This window comes from Gouania willdenowi, chromosome 10 (assembly GCF_900634775.1).
Source record: "Gouania willdenowi chromosome 10, fGouWil2.1, whole genome shotgun sequence".
In the NCBI taxonomy this organism is placed as follows: domain Eukaryota; kingdom Metazoa; phylum Chordata; class Actinopteri; order Blenniiformes; family Gobiesocidae; genus Gouania; species Gouania willdenowi.
Genome location: NC_041053.1, coordinates 7761832 through 7783784, shown reverse-complemented (window position 1 = coordinate 7783784; position 21953 = coordinate 7761832). Strand labels below are relative to the sequence as shown.

The window sequence follows — 21953 nt, the reverse complement described above, 5'->3', positions numbered from 1 at the left end:
CAACAGGGTTGGTTTTTGCATTAAAGGTGTAAATTGTTATGTAAGTCATTACAATGTAGTGGCTAGTCCTTGTATGGATTTGTTTTATCATAAAGTGGCAAGTCAATGTCCTACACACTGCAATGCAGTAAAAACGTCAAGTCATCGTCACATTGCACAATTTCTGCCATCACTAAAGAACAAAGATAACAAATGCTCTGAGAGTCTTCATGCAGTCGTACACAGAAAACTCCAATAGAGACTTCAATAATCGGAGTGGAATTGGGAAATTGGACTGAATAACCTCTATGAACAACTCCCTTTGTTTACTTCAGAGGAAAGATGTGAGGTGCTGCATTTTTTTTTTGTCAGCCACCAACTGTGCAAGTTCTCCAACCTAAAAAGATGAGAGGCCTGTAATTTTCATCATAGGTATACCTCAACTATGAGAGACAAAATGAATTAAAAAAATCCAGAAAATCACATTTGTAGGATTTTTAATGAATTTATTTGCAAATTATGGTGGAAAATAACTATTTGCTCAATAACAAAAGTTCATCTCAATACTTTAATGTACCCTTTGTTGACAATGACAGACGTCAAACGTTTTCTGTAAGTCTTCACAAGGTTTTCACACACTGTTACTGGTATTTTGGCCCATTCCTCCATGCAGATCTCCTCCAGAGCAGTGATGTTTTGGGGCTGTTGCAACACGTACTTTGAACTGCCTCCAAAGATTTTCTATGAGGATCATTGTCATGCTGAAAGACCCAGCCACATTTCATCTTCAATGCCCTTGCTGATGGAAGGAGGTTTTCACTCAAAATCTCACGATACATGGCCCCATTCATTTTTTCCTTTACACCAGGGGTCTCAAACTCAAATTACCTGGGGGCCACAGTAGGCAGAGTCTGGGTGAGGCTGGGCCGCATCAGGTATTCCACAAAAAAACTTAAAAAAATTTAAATATTCATAAACGTCATTACTAACGGTTCTTTAAAAGTAGGGTAGGCAATTTTCGAAAGCTAGCATGATTTTGAATGAAGCCTCCCCGATGGCTCCGCCTTTACCCCTCCACCCCTCTCCTCTGTGCTCCGTCTCACTCACATGCATGCTCACAGCTGCTGGAGAAGTGGAGCTCAGCTCATCGCTTGTATTGTGTAGAAACTTCGTTGTCTCATGTCTCTTTCAGCAGTAAGTAAACAATAAACTTACCATTATATATGTTAAAAACGTGACCAAAAACTCTGTTTTAACTCTGTTAGCGGTGGCGTGCTTTCAGTGTGAGGAAGAAATAGCCTGTGCTCATCACCAACCTTTCTCTCACTGCAGGCTTTGAACATGACATGATGTCGGCTAATTGCTGTCGCTCTCCTAATAAAGTTTTTTTTTTTTTTTTTTTTAAGCAATAAAGTTAAAGTCACGTGTTTAGCCAACCAGACACACGGAGAACGTCCTTTTCGCTTTTTCTTCCGGCAACAACAAGGCGGATAATGAACCAATCGGCAGCAATTGCTTTTCTTTTTGCACTCAATGTTCATGTATTTTGTGATGACATGAACATCATGACATTTGTAGATGGTAGAAAGTACCGCGATAGAGAGTGGAAAAAAGGCGATCGCCAGTGGGGGGCTTACTATCTGTCGGGACAGTGGGACATTAGCCGATATAAACCGCGAGAATGAGACCTCTACTTTACATGGATCAGTTGTCCTGGTCCCTTTGCAGAGAAACAGCCCCAAAGCATGATGTTACCACCCCCATGCTTTACACTAGGTATGGTTTTCTTTCTCCTCCAAACACGATGAGTTGAGTTTTTACCAAAAAGTTCTATTTTTTTTATATCTGACCATATGACATTCGCCCAATCCTCTTCTGGATGGTGGCTGACTAAATACTTTTTTGTCCCACTGTATGTTTTATTTGCTCAATAAAACAAACCCACTCTTTCGTACATCTACAAATAATTGTGAGATTGGCACACACATGGTAATAATACTAACTGAGTTGTTTAATCCATGCACATGCAAGCTCCTTCTCTCCACCCCGCCCATCTCAAAGCCAAAGCTAGCTTGCAGGCCAACACGAGGAAAGTTGTTGCTAGTGGTCTTGAAACATGGCAGGAGAAACGCAGCAAAAACACTTGGTAAACAAATGTCAAGTCAAATTCTCTTCTATGGGAACACTTTGGATTTGATGATGAGCAAAGACACATCACGTGCAAGAAGTGTTTTGTTTTGTGCAAAAGTAAACATACTTTTAATGTTTGAAGGATTTTATTTATGTTTAAAGAATATATTTTGTTTTTTTTGTACAAGAAATAAATACATTTTTGGTTGACAAATCAGTTGAATAATCGTGATTTAAAATGACTAAAATAATCGTGATTATTATTATTTTTTTATAATCGAGCAGCCCTAATTCAAGGTAATAGTCCTGTCATTGTGTGTGGATGTGGACCCAAATGCAGAGACAGGTGGAGGCAGCAGGCAAGGATAACGTTGGTAATAATAGTCCATTTTAATTCTCAAACAACAAAAATTCAAACCAGGGAGTAGGGGAACAAAACGCAGCAGGACTCGAGGAGGGTAATATTGACGACGAACCAGCGATCATTCTATGTCCAAGCACTCAGCTAAATAGTGGAGGAGGCCTGATTTGGAATGGGCCACACCTGGGTGTAAAACATGAGGCAGTTAATTACTCGCAACCCAAACACACTGACATCACTGGGAGGTGGAGACACGAACAGGAAGGTCTGGAACACAAAGACAACAGTTAACACAGGAGGCCAGAATCGAAAACATTAAACAAAGACTCTCAGAAAACCTAAAGGAGAACCACAAGAGCTAAACACAAACAATAACAGATCCTAACAAGTCCACTGTTATGTCCAAATGCTCTGTCACGTTGTCACAAACCCTCTCATTCTTATAAGGTAGGACGAGCCAGGATTATAAGGAGAAGTTTCCACGATGTGACGATGTGACCAACTCGCCCGTTTAGAGCTGACTTTTTACAAAATGTAGAATAACAAGAAAGGAAGGAAACATAACTATTTCAACTTTGGGCCTCTGAATGAGGCTAAAAGAATGTATATCACTCTCGCAAAACCATTATAAAGTCATTTTTTTCATAATACTGATATAGTATACATTCGGGTATTTCTCGCGTACTCAATCTTTTCATACTATCTAATGTAAATGCACTACATACTAATTTTGACGTCAGACTTAGTATGAGTAGTACGTTAGTATGCCAATATGTCCAAGGGCATGAATTACTAGATCCATGTCCTGTAGTCTCACAAGACCTGCAGCACTAGTTTGGATAAGTGGCAGAGTCCTGGTGGTAGTATCAAGTTAGCCGCTGCGTGGCTTTTCTGACTAATGCGCATGGGAGAATAGACCCCTCTGAGAAGCAAAGTCTGTTCGTGGTTCCCAATCTTTTTTGTCCAGAGTACCCCCTTCGCTTTTTGTCAAATAATGTGCACCCCCTTTTCATATCATAAGTACCCTCTCCATAATTTCATATGCGTTTTCATTTGTGTTACAGCTGGCTCTCCTGAACCCCTAAATGGCCACGTTTACATGAGGGCTTTAATTCCTTTTAATTCAGAACAAAAGTTAAATCCTCTTTAAACTGACCTTGTGAACACTTAATTCTGAATTAAAATATAATTCTGAATTAAACTTAAATCCCAATTAGGTGGCTGATGTATTCTGATTTTAATTCTGAATTAAATGCATCTCGAACATTGGTTGCCTAAGGGTTAATCTACAAATTCAAAACAATGAGTGGAATTTAGTTAAACTACAACTTTTATGTGATTAATTAAATACTTATAGTAAGTAAATACAGTGTCTTTTTTAAAAACATAGCTAATTATTTTTTCCTATTGTCAGAAGTGTGATAAAACTGTATAAAACTGTGTAAAATAATCCTGTTTCAATGAATTACAAGAAAATATAGTATTTTATTAAGCAATTTTACTGTTACTGTTGAATTTGTAAATAAAAAAGTCCAAAAAGGAACTAGGAACATTTCCTTATTATTTCAAAATGAATTGTTACATCTATCTTATGTGAACATGTGCACTGGATTCTTAAATTACATTATTTTCTATAAGCTCTGATCTTCAGAAGTCATTCACTGGTAAAATAGAAAGGGCAAAGCTTGGATTTCATCAGGCAGGGATGAAAGCTGCTGCTGTCAGAGTAGGTGAGTGTGCTTGTTCCTGTGTGACTCCTGTTGTGATTGCTGCCCACAGTGTTTGAGTGTGCATACGCTCAGCTGGTCCTGCCTTGGTACGACACCCCTGAGCCGTGCGAGGAGCAGCCGCTGCACCAGGCACTCAGCAGAGAGGTCGACTTTGTCATCAGCCGCATCATTGAAAGAGCCAAAGACTTTGATGTCTGCCAGGCTGTCGTCGGCTCCATCCGGATTTTGACTCAACACTTGCATAATGCAAAGCAGTCGGACAGGTGAATGTTGATGCTTTTTCTCTGATATAATCTGATGTGATGGTGTTGCCTCAGTTACACTTTGCACTCAGTACCTGGCCCCTACCTATCATGTGTAAATCATTTTCTTTTATTGCACTATGAGTGCAGTCATGGTTGTTTTTAAGGCCCATAGTATAATGAATAGGAAGGTCTTACATCCATTTAGAGATAAAACCGAGCACTTGAGCTGATAAACTTTCAGTTATTGGATGGGCTTCACTTTCTGTTTCAGAGAGCAGTTGTTCAGCTCCAGAGCAGAGGAGGTTTCTGTTCTCAGAGCGTTCTCTGATGCTCTGGTACGTAACCTGTTTCCCAAATCCCTGTGGGGTCAAGAAGTCAGCCGCTGTGCCTTAAGTGAGATCATTGCTGTAAAGGGTAAGGAAGCCTTTGCTTATCTCACTGCAACTGTTTTTCATGAGGACCAGACCTCACATGACCTCATAAAAAGTGTGACTTGTCTGTAATAAAGTCAGTGTCCATGTGCAGCGTAGACGCAAATGCTAGTTTCCATGACAATTATTGGCCTGTTCTCCTATGGCAGGGGTCACCAACCTTTCTGAAACTGAGTTTGTATAGTATTGTATAGTTTGAAGGGCTACCAGTTAGAAAAGCGCTTCTTAAATACCAAATGTTCACAGTTTCATTTTAAGATGAAGATGATAAACATTGCTTACCATTTTAACTTACAGCTAGCCTTTCTTAAGTTTCAACATGCAACACTTTATATTTTACTTTATGCAATCGTTTCATTTTCATTACATTTCATAGCAAATGATCATCTTATTTTCCTAGCTACTAATAAACTTTTAACTAATTGTATAACATAACATTTGTAAAATGTAACAATTGTCGTATTTTACAGAAATACACTTTGCGTTTAAAAAAAATGTAATCTTATATATCATATTACATATAACATACCACAACCCATACACCAAATTTGTAACACTTAAAAAGATTTATCGTAATGTTTCAGTGAAAACACACACTTATAGATGTTAATTTAATACTAAATCTTTATCAGCAGTATTTAACTCTACTAAGTACTAAATACATCTGTCATTATGTATTTATCTTTGTGTTTCAATCCTGGAAAGTAAATCACATTTTTGATGGAGCTCATTGGTAACTAGAGCCCCTGAGAGCCCCTCACATAGTCCATGCGAGCTACCTGGGGCCCACAGGCACCGTGTTGGTGACCCCTGTCCTATGGGGTATGTTTGTTTTTGTTAGATGTCTGAGAGTCTCTAGAAAAATGCTCTGACAACGTTTCATATTCTTTTGGCGCTTGTTTCCTGTCCAGAGCTAAAAGTGTCTGGAGAAAGTTCTGGTAACTTTTCATATAACTCATTTTTATTAAGTTATATACAATATATATTAGTAAGTTATGTTTCTTAGCAGCTGAAATATATTGATTACCCCTTCTCTTTTACAGAAAAAACCCTTTTTTAAATTTGATTAAGTAACGCCTCTTTAAAATAATGCAACAAAGAAGTTAATCTTCTATGAACTTTCTACTCTCAATGCAATTCTTGACGACTGCCACTCTTTAGAGGATCTGTTATCTTTGGTCAGGCCAGAAAAACTGGTCTCCACTATCCATTCATGATCTATACGCACTATATGCCCTACATAAGAGCTGTTCACTTTCAGTTTAAAACTGCAAGTTAAACTCATTAGGTCACAATTTGGAAGATATTATAAATATTTTTTGATTTGATCAGAAAAGAAATTAAGTACAAAATACAAAAAGCTTTGATGAAGATTAAGAAGAGGCTGCAATGACGACATATTTTGACCTGTTGTAACTTGTGACTCAGGCATAACTTAAATACATTTAAGCTAAAAGTGAGAGGCTGTAGTTGAACAAACATTTAGGCATAAAAACATATGAAAATGCATTAAAATAAGGTTGAAAGCACTTCAACTAGCACATTACACATGTATACATATAACTTGATGGACCTGAAATTATTTGTGTACAGTCATAAGAGTGTAACAGCGTTCGTGTTAAAAGTAGTGCTGTAAAACAATTAAAAATTGAATCGCGATTAAACATGTTTTTTTTTTTTTTTTTTTTTTTTAATCGGGATAAAAAAAAATTTTCGCTGAAACTCTGTGTATTGTCACGTCAATGTCAATGGAACGTATAAACAACTCTGTTACAGCAAATGTATTTTGCCAAATGACAACAAAGGTTATTTGTTCAAAGTGTGTCTTATAAATTAATATTTCCTTTCGTCTCCTTTGAAAGAGGAAGTTTAATCAAACCAAGTCATTTGTATCCACTCCTAGGTCAGTACTAAACTAGATATCCCCATAGTGTTCACAAAGATAGAAAGGGAAAGTCATAACAACACAATCAAGCATGATCATTTTGTTTTTCTCCTGCTAACAGCAGAGCGTGCATTTAGCAAAGGCATCGTCAAACACACTATTTTGCAGAAACATGGGAACAGAACTGAATGTGTGCAGTGTTAAAAATGCAGAAGTCTCTCTGCTAAATGATATTTTTTGTACTATCAAGTGAGCTTACTATATTTAAAATTTCAAGCAGCATTACAAAGCCCACCTCCCATGCTGCTAATGATAGATCATAGTGGAGACGGGTGTGTAAACAATCCCAAAACTAGTCATCCTCAATATTTATCATTGCCCCTCCTTCTTTGGCTGCTTCAGAAGGATATCTGTGTTGTTACGTTCTGTCAGCTGATGACTACACTTATTACTGAGTCTCAGCCGTGGTTAGTGTCTGCAGGTAGTTGCAGAACAATCTTCACTTACCCTGCCAGTAATGATGACGCTATTTTTAGCAGGTAGACACCAAAGCTGAACGTTCATGACGATTCCAGATGTTGTCCATTCATACCCCACCAGACTTTAGTTAGCTCTCAAAGATTCACCTGAATGGACGACGGAGAGTCATTGGAGTAGTTGTATATGCCCTGGCACTGTAGATCTGGAATTAGTCCTTCGTTATGGCTAACGCTATAAACATAAAGAGCAAACCAAGTACATTATATGGGTCAGCTTCTCCTGCCAACATGGCAGTGTAAACAAATCAAGTCATGTGACTTCCAGAGCGCTATTCCTCATTTGACACACACTGGACGCTGCACTTCACCGCCATTCATAGTGCACATGCACACACTTTGTATCGCACAGGAGAACAACTACACTTCAATGTTAGAGCTCAACTTCCCATAATGCATCATAATTTAAGGTGGCACCAAGCCTGAAGCAGTGCAAACTAACCTTCGATGAACCCCGGATGCCTTAAAGAAATAAAAATAAGATTACGATTGTTGTGCATTTAAATTATCAGCGTTAATATGATGATGTGATAACAATTCCTGCCAGTCTATCACTTGATCTAACATTCCACATTACAAAAAAAGTACCGGTAATAATCGTCTGTATGATTTGTGCTGATATTGGTTCGGTATTGTTCAATCCTCAAGATGACAGTATCAGTTTCGTATCGGAAGTATTAAAAAGTTTCATTGCGACACCCCTAATGCGAGAATAATTATCACTATAAACACACCGTACTGTGTTGAAACTACCACATAACTAAACCTGATAAATAAACATGCAGATCAGTTCCAAAAATCAAATAAAGACAAAGGAGTTGTCTGCAGTCACTTTGGATGCAGAAACGATACGTACGGTAGTTGCTGGCAGTGTTGGTTCTCAAAGGCAGTGGGGTCAGTCCATCAGAGGACTAAGAAACTATGCAGAAACAATGTCACGATGATATAAATAAGTTAAGTGACTGACATCACAAACCACCTCCCTAATGATATCTGGCTCCTTAATAGTATTTAAACCTTAAAGCTGCAGTATGTAAGTTTTTTTTTTTTTTTTTTTTGCATCATTTGGTGAAAAATCCCTAATCATCTTTGATCATATAGTAAGGGTGTGTGATGCTATTAGATGGTGAAAAATTAAAACATGATGAAGATCTGCCAAACTATGGAGATTGTAGAACCCTCTGTAGTGCACGTTATCTCTTGCGGTGCCGTGTCTGTGTCCACACACGGCACACCCAAAGGTTTTTTTTTACTTGCCAAATCAATCAATTTGCTAAGTCAGGCTCATATCAGCAGTACATACACAATAATTATTATTAAGTGCTCAAAGCGCAGAAGTACGCTCCGCTCACCTTTTCCCCCTTCTTCCCAGTGCATGGACACATTGCTGTCCTACTTCCTCTGTTAGCACTGCCTGTCAGAGGCTCAGTGCAGATGTTCGTCTGTCCGCTGTAAAACTCAATGAGTTCTGAGTGTTGGAAGCACTGAGAGACGTTTGAGGAAACACTGCATGTATTTCTCTTCTCTAACTCAGATGCTGTGCTGCACTCACGGAGCTATTTACACAGCTTTTACATGAACCCCTCAGGCTGATTTTCTAAATGGGACCACGTCCTGAATGTCATTTAAAAACTAGTGGTATAAAAACTACTTTCAGCAACTCAAAGCTGCCCTGAAAGATGCAACAATACATAATTTAATCACATATTTCAGCATTAATGAAGGAAAAAGCCAAAACTGCCACAAAATATTGATATTGTGCTAGTGATTAATAAAAAGGTCTTTGTGGTATTTTTCTCCACTGGCTTTGACCCACTATTGTTTTTCTTCTCAAACTAATAAAAATAAATTGAGTTTATATTGCCTATCGCCATTTTGAGGAAAAATATAGAGATATGAATATTGGTCCATATCATCCAGGCCTAATGTAACCAAAGCAGTAACGTTTTATCTTGTAAAGGATATGATTGTCTAAACTGTGTGAAATGAGGCGTTCAAACACTGCTTAAAGTAGTATTTTATTAACATGAGTGTTACCTCAATAACAAATAGAAATCACTAGACTGATATGCTGCCTTGTTATGTAGCAAGTGTTGCTAACGCTAATTACACACTACTTTAGTTCAACAAAGTAGAAAAGACTGTGATTAAAATAACATGTCAGCCTTTTTTTTTTTTGTCCATATCGCTCACCCCTAGCATATTGTCATCCAAAGTGTTCTGAGTGGACAGTGAATCTCTTCTCTTTCTGGCTGTAAATGACCTTTAGAAATTCAGGACTTCAAATTCTTGGACTTCAGCCAATCAGATCTTTCTAAAAACACGTTTGCTTCATGAGCTGTTTTGGGCGTCACTATTGGCTGCTTGACTGAAGTCAGGCACGTTCATGTACCAAGTACAATGGCAGACGTGCTAGCACAACAGTTACACAGCAAATCAAGCTGAAAAGGGCAGACTGAGGTGGAGAAGCAAGTTTAAAGGCACAAACATTGAGGAGGAACGGACCACTTTGCGTCCTCGCGGAAGGTCCGCCGCACGTACTGGTGTCAGAGGTAGAGGGATGACAGAAGGGATAAATGGCGCGTAAACCTAAGAGAAGCTTTTTTTTTAAGCGGAAAGAACACACGCAATTTATTTTACAGTTTGGATGCAGAGTGATGGTTATCAGTCCGTTCAGAGCGGCAGCTGGGATCACAGCTGCCTCTGTGTGATCTCTGACTGCTCAGGACGGTAACTACAGAGTAATAAATGTGTTCATGTCAGAGTCTCTAAAACACCAGGAAACTCGCCAATAAAACAAGATAAGTCCATACATTTGTCACTAGTCTCTCTTGAGGAAAAAGTTGCTAAGAGTGTTCACAAAGACACCGTTAAGGGAGGTTGAGTTTATGTTTTGGTTTAAAAATGGAGCAGAGAGAGGATTCTACAAACTGCAGCTTTAAACACGCATGTTGAATATTAAGGGGTAGGGATGGGAATTGATAAGAATTTAGCTATTCCGACGCCGTCCCCGTTGTTGCATGTGACGTCATCAACCGTGTGTGTGAACGTGTGAAAGAGCAAACTAAAGGCAACGATCAGTACCAGTCTCTCCCGTGTCTGATTACTTGTTATGAGGACATAAACTGGCGACGAGGTGTGTTTTCTTGCAGAAGTTTGTTGTTTTTGGAAGAAAAGTCAGTGCAAGAAGCAACTTTTGCTCGAGTGTACAGAACCCGGAAGTGACTAGCGTAGCAACAGAGTCACGACAAACACAGCACAAGGACAGCACAGCCGTGGGTTTAGGAGGTGGATTCTCCACGGTGGACAGCAAACAACTATATGGTGGAAGGAGCTTCACTTGGTGCTAGCATAAACACAACATACAGGACCTGGAGGAGTTTATTGTTACATATTTGCGACGTAAGAGGAACCGATAAGTGGAATCGACAGGCAAGCAAACAAACGATTCCTAGGAATTGGATTGCTGAGAACCAGTTCTCAGAAAGAACCAGTTTTTTCTTCCCATCCCTATTGAGGGGTGGGGGGAGTTGTAGAATCAAACTGTTATACACGTCTACACCATACCTCCTACTTGCACTAAATAAATATTTCTATGTTTTTGATCGTCAAGCTTCTCTCTCTTCTGATTTCTTATTATTTTGCCTTTAAACTGTGACAGTCCAGTGTGATTGGTTGACAGCCTGTCTCCTCAGGGATTGGGCTGCTGGTCACATGGCTGTCGGATCCCGACAACCTTAACCAGCTGGTGGTGAGCCAGCTTGACATTGTCACCCCCAAAAGCTCCACCTGGGAGCTGTGTGGATCGGACCCCGATCAGACCTCTCTGACTTCACAGGAGGGAGCAGCAGAGGAGGAAAGCAGTGAATTGTGAGTGGCTGTCATTTTCTACCCCGAAGCACCTGCTGCCTGCCACCCTCTGAGTTTTAGATTGGAAGTGACTTGCTTTTGTGTGGTGCTTATTTTTCAGGAGCTCGCATGGAGCCAATTTTTCAACTGGCACGCGGATCAAGGACAAGAGGAAATGTATGTGTGTGTGGGTAATGATTGTATTAAAGCACTGAAGCCTGCAAGAATGCTGTGTTGGGAACTTTAGAGAAAAGTCTTGAAATAACCAGATGGAATCCTGGAAAAGAAATGAAGCACTTTTTTGTGGTAAACAAAAGGTTACTGTCTTCTACAACACTTTGATGAATAGCAATGGCACTGACTTGATGTGGAACATAATTGAAAGCCTGTGTACCTGCACATTATTATTCCCTTAACTCTGTACATTATTTACACAAACACACTGAATGTCAAACAGTTCCCTCACAATGAAAACATTTTTTTTTTAAATCTTGAAAACAATTTAATGCTAATATTTGAGATGAGTTGCTTTAAAGAGTAACTAAACCCCAAACCCACTTTTTTCTGCTGAATACACATGTATTTGGGTTTTAAGTATTGCTGTTTATTAATTTTAATTCCACTCTTCACATTTTAGTAAAAGTATTTTAATTTTGTGTTTTTAGGCCTCTCATGGTTAAACGCCGACTATTACAATTAAATTTTGCTATTGGCTGAAATGGATTCTTTGGATTACCCTGCGTTATCAACTTTCACTGTTGGTCCCGCCCCTCCTATAAAAGCTGAGAGGAGGAAAGAGGGTTTCCTCCAATCACAGCCCTCAGTGAGCATTGATTGACAGCCTCAATGAGGAAGTCCACTGCTCCGTGTGAAACAGCCCATTGTAGCAGTGCTGTATGTGACTGTGCTTCTATAAAGAGCCAGATGCTGATCTAATCTGAGGGTTCATCAAACTATGTGTGCTTTTACAGACACATCTATGCTATGAGTGTATTCCCGTCTGTCTCTGTGTGAGCGCAGACGTGTGTGTACGTCTTATTGCTATGCGTGAGGTGGTGGGAGAGCAGGGCTGTAAGGCTGTGTGTGAGCTTCACGTCGTGATTGTGTGTGCCTGTAGTTGTAGTGACACATCTCAGCTGTGAACTTGCTAGGTGTGTGTGTACAGACATCATTGTGCGCATTACCGTCTGTCTCTGAGTACAGTGCTGACCTGCAGCCTGACTGGGCGTGTCTTACTGCTACAGCATTTAGGCCCATAATCAGGCATTTTTTGAATTTCCCTCCTAGTGGCAGGTCATCAGAAAACAGGGGTTTAGTTACTCTTTAAGTCATTCACAGACCTGATAAATCTATTGTGACATGTTGAATCAATGTTTATTAGGATATCTGCAGTCAATAGGCCAGAGTTAACAAGACATCTGTTTTTTCTGAAATTAAGGTAACAAATTAAAGAAAGGTTGGTCAAAATTTGTGGACAAGATGAAGTCTAAGAAGGCAAAAAAGAAGAAGATGAAGAAGATGGAGCAAGCGCTTGTGAGGAGGATCATGTCTATCCATGGGGACGTATCCATGGAGGATGAAGCCAGCAGCAGAGAGGGCTCGGTTAACACCCAAGAAGACTCGGACAGGGTGAAAGTACTCGACATAATGCTTTCTTTCCCACTGGCAGTTTGTTCATCAACCTGGAGTAACTATTGCCTTTTGCCCAAATACCATTAGGAGGACAACGATTTGGAGAATTATCTAAAAAGTGTCCAAAAGGACATGATGGAATTCAAGCTTTCCTATGAGATGTGGTGTGTCGGGCGCTGGGTTGTCAGCATCTACCATGTGAGTCGTACACGACCTGAGGCAGTATGTGCTCACCTTTTCACAGTGTCTATAGAAAGTAACAAAGTAAAATGTTTCTTACCACATGCTATCAGGATTTACCACCTGAATACAAACAGTAATAGTCTAGTAGTTGGTTAAATGGGGAATATTGCCTCTAGAGACTGTTAATGTTTGAACTTTAATTTCACAGGCTGACTGGGAGGACGAGGAGTTGACTTTTACTGTCCACCTGGAGGAAAAGGACAACCCTGAGAACCTGCAGTGGGACATCAAGAAAACCTACATGGATGTTGTACATTTCCGTAACAGATGGCAGGTATGATTTCAACTGTGAGAATATTCTCAGAGATAGCATGTGTAATGTGACTGTAGAGTCAACAACCTCAGTTGTGTACGCCCACTTTTGAGCTTTGGGAACTTTTGATTAGCAAATGTAGCTTTTAGAATTCTTGGACTATATAATGGTAAAAAAAAAAAAAAAAATGCAGCAGGTCCGTCTGCCGAATCAGCAGTCGCAGTTTTGTGCAATTTCTTCCCATTGGAAGTTTATCAAAAAACGCAAAACGGTCACTGCTGTAATTTCATCAGCTGCTGTGGTGTTTAATTTCTTCCAGTTCCACATAAAGTATGTTTTACTGTCAAAAAGCAAGATTCATCTCATAGTTTTTGTTAAAGCTGCAGTATGTTTTTTTTCTGTGTGTCATTTGGTCAAAAATTCTTAATCATTTTTGAGCATATTGTAATTCAAAGTGTTTTGAGTGGACACTGGACCTCTTCTCCTTCTCTTGGCTTTATATTTAGGATCCAGAAATCAAAGAGTGTGACGCTAAATTTCAGCCAATCAGAGCTCTTTCTACAGAGTGCTCCATGAGCTGTATTGGGCGTTACTATTGGCTGCTGGACAATGCGTGTTCACTTACCATTGATAGTAAAAGTGTAATGGTGGACATTCCATTAGAAGTCTCCATTGCAGCTAAAAGCACAACGGTTACATGGCAAAGCAAGCCAAAAAAAGAAATGTGGATAAGCAACAGTCTAAAGTTAAAAATATGTTCGGGCAGAACGGACTTGAAGTAGGTCTCTCTGACTCAGTATGTAGGGCGGACTGCGCTGACTTGTAAACCAAAAAGAAACAAATCCAATTTGGAGAGAACATGCACAATTCATTTGCAGACTGGACGTAGAGTGGAGTGTCTGCTCTGCTGCTTTTGTATGAGCTTCATGGCAGAGGAGGGGCTGTGAGCTTCTAGTTACTGTCCTCACAGCAGCGAGTGGTAAATGCTTTCATGTCTCTAAAACATCAGTAAAATCTTCAAGAACACAAGATTAAGGCCCTACATTTGTCAATAGTCTATTGAGAAAGAAGTCCCAAAGAGCTCCACAGTTGTGCATGTTCATGAGAATACCGGTAAGGGATGATAGGTTTCAAAACGGGGAGGGGAGAGTGAGCATGGTTGTTTCTATACAAGTCTCACTATCTCTACATACTGCAGCTTTAAGAGCAAAGGTTTTAACTTCGAGCCTCGAGGACTGCAGTCCTGCAGGTTAGAAGTTACCCTCTCTAACACACTGCAAATTTTCTGCAGAGATGTTTGTAGAAGATTACTGTTGAAAACATGCGGGTCTGAGGCACTTTAGGAATGATATTTGTGATGCTAGGTTTGGAGAATGTCTGGTTTTCAGCTCATAGGGCCAGTGTTCTCTTTAGATTTCACAGAATGAAGAGTAAGAAAGAGTTTCCATTTTCCAACTCGAGTCTCTCCTCCCTGTTCCCTTCTCCTCCCCCTCCCCCCACCCCCTCACCTAGGTGTAACACTGCCCTCTCTTTTTACATCCTCCCTTTAATAAAGTATATCTTATCCTTCCTTAGGGAGGGCTGGTGATGGTCACAGTTTAGGGAGTAGCTTTTGTTGCATTGTTGAGTGACTGGCAAAAAAGGTTGACAATAATTAGAATGTGTCCACTTTGACCACAAACAAATGTTTGCCTTGTTAAAAAACTACATAAACCTTTTGGTTTTTATAAATGTCTTTTATTCTTTTAAATCAATTGCTGTGTGTATGTTTGTGAGATCCCATTTGTTTGTTTTTACTTGCACTACAGAACCAAGAATATATGGTGCATGTATACAAATAGAGGACTCTCGTATCACACACTCACCATGTAACTACTAGAGCACCAATAGCATCCATCAAAGGGCTTTACAGGCAACCACACACAAGCTAAAATGTTTTTCTTCAGTCTATGATTATTTACAGCACTTTTTACAAGCTTCAACTATAACAAGGTTATTTGCATTTCTGATTTAAAAAAAATAAATTAAAAAAAATAAATAAAGTTTTTCCCCGGATGATGAGGTTTTTCTATTAAATATCTGTTCATGTTTAATTCCTGAAGTTTTAACCGTATGGAATTAATTTTCTTTTCTAGTAAATTATGAACACATTACATCAAAAACACCATTGGCACTTAAAGGTTTAAAGCAGACATAGGCGAATGGCGGCCTGGGGGCCAGATGTGGCCCTCAGTCAAAATTGTTGCGGCCCCCAAAGCAAATCCGCTAAAATTGTAATTCAAGAAGTTAGAAGGAATATGAAGCCCAGCATAATACACAAAATAACTCCTAAAACACACAAATCGGCAGCAAAATGCACAAAGTACATAAAAAATTCCCACAGCGCACAAAATGACTCATAAAACATAAAATGACAACAAAGACAGGCACAACAACCACTTAAACAAAATGACTAGAAAAACACACAAAACAACACTTTACAATATAGCATAATAAAGACACACAAACTGTTAACAAAATTACACAAAATGCCAGGAAAATACAAAAAACAACAATAATTCAGAAAAATACACAATTAAAAAAAAAGAACAGCAAAAAATTACAACAAAAACATACATAATGACCCCTAAAACACACAAAATGACCTTAAAAAACCTTAAAACCAGAGACAAAGACCAAACCATTTCCCCCCAATGTTAATGCTCTTATTGGCTTTTGGTGGCCCTAGGATCAGATATAATCACATTTTGTGGCCCACACTGTGATAGCTGCCCATCCCTGGTTTAAAGTTTCCACCATTGAGAACCCTTGTGTGTGAGTGCACTGTAGTAATAAGCAACACAAGTTACCAAATCAATTTTTCCACTCAAACTTGTCTTTATATTTTTGTCAGGACTCGACCATCCTGCCGGCCATCCGGACCCTGGAGGAGACTGAGGTGACGAAGGAGCAGATTGAAGAAGCTCGAGTGTCGGTGGAGCGTTTCCTTCAGGTGGGAAATGCCACAAAGCCTCCCACCATGGAAAACCATTAAAGCAATTCAGGACTTTATTTTTCTGCTGTGTTTTTCTCCTCCTGCAGGAATTGGTTTTGGACGATTTAATCGGACACACTCAGCCCGTGTTTCAGTTCCTCTGCCCACTTGATAAACTGCTGAACGAGGAGGAACATTATGGAGGAGTGTGGAGCCTCCTCAGCGGTCTGGCTTACTTCCTTACTCCTGGATATGAGGAAGAAGAGGTGACGTTGCTTACATCTGAGGCCCAATGTTATGGTCAGACCAAAACTGCAAGCACTTTAATGTAATGCTCACAACAACTTTAAATCCACTAAAACAATGTTTGTAGCAGTTTAACAAAATCAACAGCAGGGCACTGTAGATTCTGTCCATTCATCATTTTCTTACATTTTTTAAGTTGGCTTTGCTTTTTCACAGCACTAAGGCTGATGCAGACAACAATTCAAGACTGAAATTCAAGACTAAAATTCAAAACTAATTTTGTTCAATTTAAAGTCGGGGCTAGTTGGTGAGAAAGGTCAAGACATAATGAGCCAATCAAAGGACGTTAACTTCACTGAGATTCTTATTCTTTTTGCTCTGAAATTTCCATGTGCAAATCATGTCCTTCATATTTTTTCCTGAGCAAAGCTTCTCCAGCACTAAAGAAGTTTTATGAACTAACACTTGTTTTTCAGATATTCTCATTCACTTCTGTACTATTCATTTATTTCAAATATACCAGCACTGCTCCCCCTAAAAACTAAAGAAACGCTGTTTAAAAGTCTAGTATAATGCTATTTTTACCCTTCTCCATTTGTTCTAAGAACCCCAACAACTCAGTATTTGAGGTTTATTTTCTAAACTCGCCTGTTTTCTGGACTTTTAGCCCCAAAACAGGCTGTTTTGGGGCTTTCATGCATATGCATAAACCATGGCTGCCCACTGCTCCTCGGGGAGGGGTTTAATGCAGAGAACACATTTAGTGTATGTAGCTTTACATATGACAATTATTTATATTAAAACAAGGTGTTTGTTTTACCTGTGAGGTAGTTAGAGAGGGAGGAGCTCACATTCTTATAGGGTACTTGCATGAAAATCACTCGCTTTTTGGCAAAATTTGCCATTTTGAACTCAAAATAGGCCTTATATGTAAATTAGGGCTGCACGATTTTGACAAAAAACTCAATTGCGATTTTTCTGACAGATTTTGCTATTTTGGTTTGATTTAAAAAAAAATTTTAATATTTTATACATTTAAATGCTGACACGTTTTATTTATTTTTTACTAAATTTTGTTTTCCACATCAATTTTTTAAAAATTAGTTTTTTTAGAAATGTTATTTCAGAAAATATTAGTTCTTGTAACTCCTGTGAGGAAACAAAATACTAATAAATAAAAAAAAACAATCATTAAACAAAAATGAGTAATGAGTAAGATGCTATTAAAAGGTAGATATTAGTTATACTGACATTGATTATTCTGACTGCTCCTTTTTAATTATTCATGTCATATAAAGATGTAACAGAGCAGCATTGTCACCCAGTTTACCCTCAGGGATCAATGGTTTACTGAATCTGATCAGGTTTATTGATTAAGCTTTGACCAAATTAATTTAGATTAACCTCATTTAAATGATCCTGATGACATCATTCCAGACCGTAATGATTAAACAAAAATACATGTGTAAGAAGTGTTTTTTCACCACTAGGGGCCAAAATAAGTACCGGTAATAATCGTCTGTATGATTTGTGCTGATATTGGTTCTATATTGTCCAATCCTCAAGATGACAGTATCAGTTTCGTATCGGAAGTATTAAAAAGTTTCATTGCGACACCCCTAATGCGTGAATAATTATCACTATAAACACACCGTACTGTGTTGAAACTACCACATAACTAAACCTGATAAATAAACATGCAGATCAGTTCCAAAAATCAAATAAAGACAAAGGAGTTGTCTGCAGTCACTTTGGATGCAGAAACGATACGTACGGTAGTTGCTGGCAGTGTTGGTTCTCAAAGGCAGTGGGGTCAGTCCATCAGAGGACTAAGAAACTATGCAGAAACAATGTCACGATGATATAAATAAGTTAAGTGACTGACATCACAAACCACCTCCCTAATGATATCTGGCTCCTTAATAGTATTTAAACCTTAAAGCTGCAGTATGTAAGTTTTTTTTTTTTGGCATCATTTGGTGAAAAATCCCTAATCATCTTTGATCATATAGTAAGGGTGTGTGATGCTATTAGATGGTGAAAAATTAAAACATGATGAAGATCTGCCAAACTATGGAGATTGTAGAACCATCTGTAGTGCACATGTTATCCCTTGCGGTGCCGTGTCTGTGTCCACACACGGCACACCCAAAGGTTTTTTTTTACTTGCCAAATCAATCAATTTGCTAAGTCAGGCTCATATCAGCAGTACATACACAATAATTATTATTAAGTGCTCAAAGCGCAGAAGTACGCTCCGCTCCCCTTTCCCCCTTCGTCCCAGTGCATGAACACATTGCTGTCCTACTTCCTCTGTTAGCACTGCCTGTCAGAGGCTCAGTGCAGATGTTCGTCTGTCCGCTGTAAAACTCAATGAGTTCTGAGTGTTGGAAGCACTGAGAGACGTTTGAGGAAACACTGCATGTATTTCTCTTCTCTAACTCAGATGCTGTGCTGCACTCACGGAGCTATTTACACAGCTTTTACATGAACCCCTCAGGCTGATTTTCTAAATGGGACCACGTCCTGAATGTCATTTAAAAACTAGTGGTATAAAAACTACTTTCAGCAACTCAAAGCTGCCCTGAAAGATGCAACAATACATAATTTAATCACATATTTCAGCATTAATGAAGGAAAAAGCCAAAACTGCCACAAAATATTGATATTGTGCTAGTGATTAATAAAAGGGTCTTTGTGGTATTTTTCTCCACTGGCTTTGACCCACTATTGTTTTTCTTCTCAAACTAATAAAAATAAATTGAGTTTATATTGCCTATCGCCATTTTGAGGAAAAATATAGATATGAATATTGGTCCATATCATCCAGGCCTAATGTAACCAAAGCAGTAATGTTTTATCTTGTAAAGGATATGATTGTCTAAACTGTGTGAAATGAGGCGTTCAAACACTGCTTAAAGTAGTATTTTATTAACATGAGTGTTACCTCAATAACAAATAGAAATCACTAGACTGATATGCTGCCTTGTTATGTAGCAAGTGTTGCTAACGCTAATTACACACTACTTTAGTTCAACAAAGTAAAAAAGGCTGTGATTAAAATAACATGTCAGCCTTTTTGTTTGATGTTCATTTTACTTAAAACCAGTTTGATAAATTGCTTACATAAATCTAATTTTTTATTTTTTTGAAAAGTACCCTGACTTAAATTATCTTTTATCTATATTTTTTCCATTTAGGGCGATTATATTAAGTAGGTGAATTGGTTTGTTTTACTGGTAAATAACTTGAAAATATTCTCAATTGTCTGAATGAAAAAAATGGCGATAAAATTGAGACTGTGATTATACAAAGAAAAAATTGTGATGTGTTTTTTTTTTTTTTGTCCATATCGCTCACCCCTAGCATATTGTCATCCAAAGTGTTCTGAGTGGACAGTGAATCTCTTCTCTTTCTGGCTGTAAATGACCTTTAGAAATTCAGGACTTCAAATTCTTGGACTTCAGCCAATCAGATCTTTCTAAAAACACATTTGCTTCATGAGCTGTTTTGGGCGTCACTATTGGCTGCTTGACTGAAGTCAGGCACGTTCATGTACCAAGTACAATGGCAGACGTGCTAGCACAACAGTTACACAGCAAATCAAGCTGAAAAGGGCAGACTGAGGTGGAGAAGCAAGTTTAAAGGCACAAACATTGAGGAGGAACGGACCACTTTGCGTCCTCGCGGAAGGTCCGCCACACGTACTGGTGTCAGAGGTAGAGGGATGACAGAAGGGATAAATGGCGCGTAAACCTAAGAGAAGCTTTTTTTTTAAGCGGAAAGAACAAACGCAATTTATTTTACAGTTTGGATGCAGAGTGATGGTTATCAGTCCGCTCAGAGCGGCAGCTGGGATCACAGCTGCCTCTGTGTGATCTCTGGCAATATTTTTGAGTATCACAACAACAGAACAACTTTTCCTACAGATCTTCTGTAGCTCTGATGAGATGTTTAAACACTCTGAGCAGGTAAAGCTGATTAAAGCTGAGTCATGTTTTCACAGCAGCAGCACTACATGAGAAATGGACAAAGCTTTTACAGACAAGTTAAAGTGAAACGGCACTGGTCTGCTCTGATTTAGGAGTCAGGGATGATTTGTGTAGTTTTTTGCCAGGTGTTTGAAATGACCAAGGATGAGAGTGGGAAGGACATTTAAACCCAATTTCCGCGTTCAACAGTAGATTTCATTTTCATTGTTCGATTCCGTGATTCAATTAACGTGGATTTTATAGGACCCTAGTGTAGTTGTTAGCGCACTCAGAGACTCGTGGAGCAAAAAAAAAAAAAGAGAGAGACTCGCTGGAGCTCATACAAGCGTGTGTCCTATAACCATCTCTGATTGGCCAGCAGCCCAGGAAGGTGGTTCTCTGCAATTCTGATTGGTGAACAAATATATCACTCAAATAATGGAGATGGAAAAAATACCTCCTGCACCTGAGGTTACGTTATGGCAGTAGTGAAAACCTTAAAACCGATGCGATTAAGGTTCATCGTTCAGCCTTAATGTGAATCGTATAGATCCGATTCGTTTTTTTCTGGGGGGCGGTGGTGTCATCGTTATAAGCTGTTTCTCGCTCTTTGCATGCTGAGGTTCTAGATCCATTCCACACATATCTACATATTACTCTGCGACGGACTAATATATGAGCGCATAGCCCTCAGTGCTCGCGTTCTGTACGGCCCCATATCTTCCACGTTAAGAAATGATTTAATAGACCAATAAAAATTAAATCCACTAAAAGTGACATAATGTGAATGAAATGCCGTCATCATGAAGGGGCCATCCATTCATTCCCACGCCCCGCACATGTAAACACATGTTGAATCTGCCACCCGAACACTGACTAAACTGCCAAAAAACTATGCAACTCATCACACACTCCTAAATACAGAGCCGAGCAGTTCCAGCTTAACTTTGTCTGTGAAGCTACAAACAGGGAGGGAGGGGCCGAGCAGCCTCCGTCAGCTTCACCTGCTCAGAATGTTCAATATGAACAACATCTCGTCAGAGCTACAGAAGATCTGTGAGAACAAGTTGTGTTGTTGTGGACGAGACAGATTCCAGAAATTGTAGAGTCTGAAACATCGTACGTTCATGATAACTTGATAGCTTCTAATATTCTGGCCCCTAGTGGTGAAATAACTGATGTCTATTTATTTTTGTCTAATCATCTTAAATAATATCATCAGGATAATTTAAATTAGGTTATTTTAAATTAAGTTGATCAAAACTAAGTAAACCTGCTCAGATTCAGTAAAGCATTGATCCCTGAGGGGGACAATGGTGACATTAATGCTGCTCTTATTCATACATCTTTATATGATGTATGATTATAAATAACTGAAAAGGAGCAGTAAGAATAATTCATACCTACCTGTCATTGCCTGATCCCGTTAGATCTTAGAAGTTAAGCAGGTCTGGGCCTGGTTAGTAGGTGGATGTGAGAATTCCAGGT

At 39.0% G+C, this 21953-nt stretch overlaps 1 protein-coding gene across 1 annotated transcript in view; it reads left to right on the top strand.

Annotated features, from left to right (window-relative positions):
- Positions 1 to 21953, top strand: part of LOC114471555 (uncharacterized) — a 33423-nt gene that overhangs the window by 2941 nt on the left and 8529 nt on the right. Inside the window, exons 3-11 of the mRNA XM_028460401.1 lie at positions 4250 to 4463; positions 4717 to 4859; positions 10993 to 11167; positions 11268 to 11323; positions 12585 to 12775; positions 12866 to 12976; positions 13170 to 13295; positions 16168 to 16266; positions 16356 to 16514. Coding sequence (XP_028316202.1) covers positions 4250 to 4463; positions 4717 to 4859; positions 10993 to 11167; positions 11268 to 11323; positions 12585 to 12775; positions 12866 to 12976; positions 13170 to 13295; positions 16168 to 16266; positions 16356 to 16514 — 1274 coding nt within the window. The remainder of the gene's footprint in view (positions 1 to 4249; positions 4464 to 4716; positions 4860 to 10992; positions 11168 to 11267; positions 11324 to 12584; positions 12776 to 12865; positions 12977 to 13169; positions 13296 to 16167; positions 16267 to 16355; positions 16515 to 21953) is intronic.